At 27.9% G+C, this 7,829-nt stretch overlaps 1 protein-coding gene across 1 annotated transcript; it reads left to right on the forward strand.

Moving 5' to 3' along the window:
- The first annotated feature begins 276 nt into the window (after nt 1–276).
- LOC136085635 (THAP domain-containing protein 1-like) lies at nt 277–1,308 on the forward strand. Its single transcript, XM_065806960.1, has 2 exons — nt 277–455; nt 582–1,308. The coding sequence occupies exons 1-2, from the start codon at nt 385–387 to the stop codon at nt 1,306–1,308; spliced, it is 798 nt and encodes a 265-aa protein (XP_065663032.1). The 5' UTR covers nt 277–384.
- Nucleotides 1,309–7,829: the final 6,521 nt, after the last annotated feature.

The following is a 7,829-nucleotide window of genomic DNA, read 5'->3' on the forward strand; positions in this document are numbered from 1 at the left end:
TAAAAACAATAACTTCGAAGAAATTTTAAATTCATTTATGGTTTATATATATTTTAATTACAGATGATCTAAATAAAATGAATCTTAGTTATAAGATTTTAAAAATCTACAACAAAAAAAAAGAAAAAGCTTTTCAAATACTCAATATTAGTATAATACTATTAGTTTAATACTGCAATGCAAATAAAAGTTTTATTAAAATAATATGTCATGAATTACCTAACTAACTTGTATATGGTTGTATAATGCAAGATTTATATGGAGTTTTAAGAGACTAATATTGAATATAAAATTATACATCTATATTTATGTATAATATATTTATCTATAATATACATATATATTTATGTACAATATATTTAAAGATTTAGTACTTGTTTTAAAATGGTTAATTCGTGCAGTGCTTTTGGGTGTACAGCTAGATCTGCTAAAGGGGTTTCCAGAAGTTTTCATAGGTAAGAATTTAGTATCTATATAAATTAAATGTTTTGATTTTAAAGATTCAATGGAAATTTAATATATTGATTTTAAAAGACAAACACTGTATGCATAATGAATCCTAGCTATCCATTTTTAAATAGATTTCCAGTGAATCCAGATAAAAGAGCAGCATGGATTCTTGCAACAAAACGAAAGAATTTTGTCCCCTCTTCCGCTAGTTTTATTTGTTCAGATCATTTTTCTAAAAATTGCTTTGACGAAAGCAAAACATCAGGTTACTGTTTGAGAAAATATCTGAAACCTGATGCAATACCAACAATTTTTGATTTTCCAAAACATTTTAGAACAACCACTAGTAAAATTCGAAAAGCACCAACAGAAAGAATGCTGAAAGAACAGATAAAGAAAGAAAAAAATGACACAGTTTTTGAGAATACTTATGAAGAAAAGGTGATTAGTACAAATAAAAAAATGAGTGTAGAAGATTGCATGGAGACTGATTCAGACAATTTGCAAACTGTCAACAAGAAGTTGTCATTTGTATTAAATGTTTATAAATTACAGAAAAAACGTATCAGATATGTAATGCAACAAAAGCGCAGACTCAAAAAAAAAGTTGCAAAACTTCAAAATGTGATAAATGAATTACAAGAAAAACGTTTAATTAGTGATGAAGCCACAGCAACTTTAAATCGTCTTAATCCTGGTGTTAAAGATTTAATTCAAAGAGAACTGAAATCCAAAAGCAAATTAAAATACTCTCCATCATTGCGAACTTTTGCATTAACTTGCATTTTTATTCAGCAAAAGCATATGATTATGTCAGACAGTCCTTCAATACTTGTCTTCCTCACCCAGACACTTTGAGAAAATGGTATAGTAGTATTAATGGACAGCCAGGCTTTACTCATGAAGCATTCCAAATTTTAAAATTGAAAAATAATGAATCTACCAAAAAAATTGTATGCAGTTTGATGATGGACGAAATGTCAATTCGAAAGCAAATTGATTGGGATGGGCATACATCCTATGGCTTTGTTAATTATGGAACAGGATTTAACGATGACAGTGTTGGTGTTGCTAAAGAAGCTTTTGTTTAATTGTTGGTTGCTGTTAATGGACATTGGAAAATCCCAATAGCTTATTTCTTAACAGATGGACTTAATTCAAAATAGAAAGCAAACATTATTTCTGAATGTCTCATTAAAGTTCATGAAACTGGAGTTCAAGTTATTTCTTTAACTTTTGATGGTACAGCTGCAAATTTATCTATGATAAAAATTCTTGGTGCTGACTATAGTGATATAAAAAATCTGAAACCGTACTTTAAACATCCAGTAAGTGAAGAACCAGTATTTTTAATTCTTGATGCTTGCCATATGTTAAAATTAGTCAGAAATTGCTTTGGTGAAAAGAAATTGCTAAAAGACAATAACAATGGTATTATTAATTATGCTTTCATTGAACTATTGTATGAGCTTCAATCAAAAGAAGGAATTCATGCTGCTAATAAACTGAAAAAACACCATATTGAATGGAAACAACAAAAAATGAAAGTGAAATTGGCAGCACAAACCTTAAGTCAAAGTGTTGCAGATGCTCTTGATTTTTGTGCAAACAAGTTAAAATTAAAAGAGTTTCAAGATTGTGGACCAACTATCAATTTTATTCAGCTTATAGACAAAAGTTTTGATTTATTAAACAGTCGGAATTTTATTGGTAAAAATTATAAAGCTCCTATCTCTTTAAGCAATTTGGAACACTGTACAAATTTTGTCAATATGGTATGTCAGTACTTGTCCACTTTGACAGACATTGCTGATAACTTAATTTATAAAACAAACCGAAAAACTGGCTTCATTGGATTTATGTTTAGCCTCCAATCAGTAATTCAACTTAGCCGATACTTGATTTTAACTCCAGAAAGCCAATTTAAATTCTTGTTGACATACAAACTGAGTCAAGATCATATTGAAATGTTCTTTAGTGCTGTTAGAAGTCAAGGTGGTTTCAATAACAATCCATCAGCAAAACAGTTTATGACAACATATCGACGTTTGTTGGTACATCACTCATTACGAAACATAAAAACTGGTAATTGTTTAGCTCAGGATGCTACAGAAATACTTTCTGTAACAAAAGGAATTGTGAATCATCAAGAATGTAAATTAAATGACAATGATTCAACTGTGTTTATAGCTTATGAGGATTTTATACCAGTAAGTATTATGGAACCATCCCAATTGTCTGAATATTCCGAAGAAGTAGTGAAGTATATAGGTGGATTTGTTAGTCGAAAACTAAAAAGATCTATTAAATGTAAAGCCTGTTCTGCATCACTAACGGATGATAATTCAAAAAGTTTACTTGTTGATCAAAAAAGCAGAGGTGGTCTACTTCATCCATCAAAAGATGTTATTGTAATTTGTTCTTTTGTTGAAAAGTTTATAAGACAAAGCATTCCAGACAAATCAAAAATCAAAGAACTACAACTTTTTATGGAATCTATTCCACATTTAAAATTAACTATCCGCCGTCATTTATTTTCTAAAGCAATTTTTAAAGGACTTACAAGTCACATTCAGGAACTCCCAGTGGAAGATAATCATTTGGTTAAACTGATCAATTTGATTATAGAGGCCTATTTAGATGTACGTTTATACCATGTCTCATCCTGTGCAACAAGTTATATACAAGGAACACAAGTTCGAAACAAACTAACTAAACTTGTATTGTTCAAAAATCAGTGAAAGAAATTAATATCCACATTATATATATATATATATATATATATATATATATATATATATATATATATATATATATATATATACTATAAAATAACATATAGTATTTTTATTTTAAGAAAAATACTGAAAAAATACCTTGAACCAACAAAATAAGTACTTTGTCAATGCACGATATTCCAAACATGTATTTTATACATAAATATAGGTATATATTATAATAAATATAATATACATAGATATAGATGTATACAAAAATGATTAGTTAGTCTTCAGAAAGCACCATTTTTTGAAACCAAATTAATATTCAATAAAAGTATAACGTTAAAATTTAAACTGTATATTTTATTTGCTAGTACAACTTCACTTTAAATAGCTCATTATCAAATCCTCAGGTGCTGCTGATAAATTGTTAACAGCCTCAAGTCATGAGCCTATTAATTAAAATTATACAAATAAACAAAATCTCTTGAAACTTATTAATATATATTACTTTTAATATACTTTTTGTAATAGTAATATGCTTTACAATATATATATTATTTACATATTACTTTTATTAAACGACTATTTACGAATTGTTTTGCCTCACTCTACGTCACTTTTTCAACGATAGCTCGGTTTCAAAATATTTTCCAAAATTATATCCCTATGCCGTATCCAGTAATTTATATATCTATGGTTTTAACCTAATGACTTTTTGTTATAATATGTTTTAGATTGCATTTAGAAATGAGAAGATTGGATCAATTTTTAAAAATACTTGAGTTTAAAGTAAAGACTAAGCAAAAGACAAAAGACTAGATAAAATCCTGATTAAAAACTTTAGTTTCTAATGATAAATTAAGTGACCTTAATAGCTTAAAAAGTACTCCATAAACAATGAATGATTTTTTAAGCTCGAAGCGGATTGGTTAGAGAAAAATCTTAACGATTAAGGTATTTCGTGTTTAATATAATCATACTACTGCTAGGCGTGTTTAATATAACCAAACTACTCTTTTCAAGTAGGTTTACATGAAATAGAAAACGCATTTTAAACTGCATTTTTTCATTTTTTAAACCTCTTTTAAAAAATTTAAAAACTTCAAAAACGAGGGAGTCCTAAACTGTATGTAGTCATATCCTTTGAAGGCCAAATATTTTGATAATATTTGACAGATATTTTTTTTAAAACTAGCTCTCCTTAAGCAGGCGGATGCAGAGATCTTTTAAGGGTACTCTGATCGCTGTGATTTGTTTGCAAAGTATTATTTTGATAAATATTAGCGCAATTAGAGTTGCATTTTTCTTTTTATAAAAAATCTTTTTGGAATGCAAAATATTTTTCATACCACTGACACACAAAACATAGGTTAATCTCCGATAACAAATTTAGACAAATGAAATGCTGCAAACAGTATTTTAAATATCATAACTTGTTACAAAAAAAGATGTAAAATTTTTTTAATCTAAATATATTCTTGAACAATTTTCATACAATCTTGTTGAACTGTATTTAATAACATTAGCTCTAAAGTTTTTACGTTATTGAATACTTTTCTTAGACACAATAAACTTTTTCTTTTGTTTAAGTTTTAGTGCACAAGATGTTTGTTCTGATGTAATCAGAATCTATCACGATGTATCAGAACCTATCACATATTTAAGGGGAATCTTCTACCTATCGATTCACTCCTTGAGATGGAATCTGTATATGTGAAACTTCCATCCAAGAGGTCTTCGATAAAATACATACGCAGATATGGGTTAGGGAGGGGTTACCCTAAAAGGTACAAATGCGTACAAGGTAGGGAGGGTGAGTTTAAAGACAGCGAGTACGTACGCGGTTTGACAATCTCTCGTTCCCTATTTTTTCAAAAACTTTGATTTCTTTTTGTTTGTTTTTTAACAAAGGCATTAAATTTCACGAGTTTAAAAAGTTGATGTTATGTCATGTAACAGGGTTTAGGTTGGCAAGGAGCGTAGTGATTTTGTAATAAATAATGCTTAAGTACGCAGAGGGGTGGGGGAAGGCCTGATTGAAAGTATAAAAGAGAAAGGGGGCCCTAAATCACAGGTTTTACTGCGAACGTACTTTATGGATGCGTTCCAAGTAAAATATTCTTTATGAATACATTATGATCATGTTTTTTAAAGTGAAGCATGGACCTCACAAACTCATCTATTTTTTTCATTGTAGGATATATCAAGTTTCATTCCAGAATAGCATTATACAACTACATCAAATAGAAGTTTACTAAATATTAACTTGATCGAAATAATAGTATTAACATATTCTTTTCTTTTAATCCTATGTAGACTGATATTCGGGTCGATCGTGCCTTACCTGTACTAATTGAATTTAAAACACTTAGATCCATCAAAACCACCACCATTATATTCGCGCTTGACACCAATTTTTAAGAAACTTCTTCAGATTTTTACAATTAAAGAAAAGAACATTAATTTTTTAACGTGGTGTTTATAAATATGATACTTAGGTGGTAGAGTTATGTTGATAACTTTCTTAGTCAACTTAGTATCTAAAAGGCGTTAGTAACATTTTGTACTATTGCATCTGTAATTATCTGCCATATATGTGATCGGTCTCTGTAAACTTAACAGAAAGAGCGTTTCCACATGTTACATGTTTTAAATCATCAACAGCTGATATTTCTTTTAGCGTAAAAGAAACAATTTTGTCTTCAATTTTTTTGAAATAATTAAGGCGTAAAGGTTTTGAAGATTCGAATGATTAAGGCGTGGAGATTTTTGTTGTTGCAAAGATGACGTATACTAGGACCACAACTTGATGGCATTCTGAGCAAAATGAATTTCTTTTTTCTAATGGAGTCTTCTCAGATTCTACGTAAGTGAATTTAGAAAAGATCATACGTACATTTTAACTACTTTTAGTGTACTGCCCTAGACAGCAAATAGCACAATAACAGTTGCCATTTTTTTGTTTAATTCCTACAACTTTTTAACTTGATGACAACCATTTATTTAGGAAGTCTCCACAGCTTTGCAGTAGGGTTATCTTTCTGTTTTAAAAATAAGTTTGAATTTCAGCTTCCGCAAGTTCTAGACGGATAGGAATTTAGGTTCAGACTGAATCTAGAGTTTATAAAGTCTTTGATTATATGAATTAATGAACTATTCTTCTCAAAAGATTTGCTATTTTTTGTTTTTATCTACACAACAGAAACAGATCCATCTCTTTTCTGATTGAAATCTTACCCATTTTGAACTAAAAGTGTTTTTGTTTAGTATTTTCTGTATTAGATTATTTAAATTTTATAAATCAATAAACTATAAAATTGATTAACTTATCAGGCTATTGAAGTAATTTATTGAGAATAATTGGTTTAAAATTTGTAGTATTTATACCATTAGCTTGCTATCGGTTCACTTACAATTAGTCTTCATATAAAAATAACTTTGATATGAGGCACAAACGAATTTATCGCCCTCTTAAGAATCTCTTCATGGTGGTTATTGCAGCTAATAAAATAAAATGTCATTTAAAATAGTATTATAAACATTTTTTTTTTAATGAGAAAATAAGTTATAAAAAACTTGTATTGGAAGCCCTAAATTATAATTTACTTTTCTTTATGAAATATTTTAAGGAATTCGACGAATTCAAAAAACGGTTGTTTAAAAATTTTTAATGTTTAAAAAAAATTACCAAAAGCGGATCGCATAAATAAATTATAATTCCAATATTTTGAAACATTTTTAAGTTTAACTTCTCACTTAAAAAATCAAAATCAATACTAAAACCAAACTTATTTACTTTTACATATTTCTAAAACAGTTCGAAAGTTTAAATATCAAAAAAAAATGTTTTTAAACTGTTTTGAACAATTTTAGAGTCGCTACGGACTCAGAAATAACTAAGCGTTAAAGTTGAACAATAGAAATTCTAATGTTCTTTTCTACTGTTTGTTCTAACTCTTTAATTCTATAATAGAATGCTTTGCTAACATTAAAATGTAAAGAAACATTTTAATGTTATCGATTTTCTTCGATAACATTAAAATGTTAAGAATTCAACAATAGCTTAAAAAAAGCAATTCTTAACATTTTCATGTTAGCAAGATATAACTTCTTGTAAATATTATAAAATATAGTTTGGTAATTTAGTTGTTTATAAATATTTTTTTGTTAAAAAATAGTATATATATATATATATATATATATATATATATATATATATATATAAAGTGTTGGCTCTATAAATTATAGCCACCCAACATTTTTACAAATTTTCATATTCTGAAGCTGATTTTCCCTATATTTTGTAATGAGTTAAATTTACAACTATTTATTTTGGGAATATAGGATATAAATAATAGTAAATGACAAATATATAGAAGTGTAACGTATATTTAGGAAAAATAAATAAGATATACAAAATATTGTACACAAAATCACTAATACTTAGTGTGGCCACCTTTTGCAGCAATTACGGCTTCAACTCTTCTGGTCATACTTTTGATGAGGTTTTGACAATTTTTTTTTATTTCCTCGCTGTGGTGCCAAACATTTAATAATTTTTCAATCAAATCTCTTTTATTTGTTATAAGATTTTTACTAATATTTTTAACAATTCCCATAAATTTTCTATGGGATTTAGGTCGGGCGAATTTCCTG

Source organism: Hydra vulgaris, chromosome 09 (assembly GCF_038396675.1).
Source record: "Hydra vulgaris chromosome 09, alternate assembly HydraT2T_AEP".
Lineage (NCBI taxonomy): Eukaryota > Metazoa > Cnidaria > Hydrozoa > Anthoathecata > Hydridae > Hydra > Hydra vulgaris.

Bases quoted from the DNA above. Each gene is read 5' to 3' on its own strand.
- LOC136085635 (XM_065806960.1), top strand. From the start codon at position 385: ATGGTTAATTCGTGCAGTGCTTTTGGGTGTACAGCTAGATCTGCTAAA. The intron at 456-581 runs GTAAGAATTTAG...ATTTTTAAATAG, and splicing joins GTTTCCAGAAGTTTTCATAG to ATTTCCAGTGAATCCAGATA.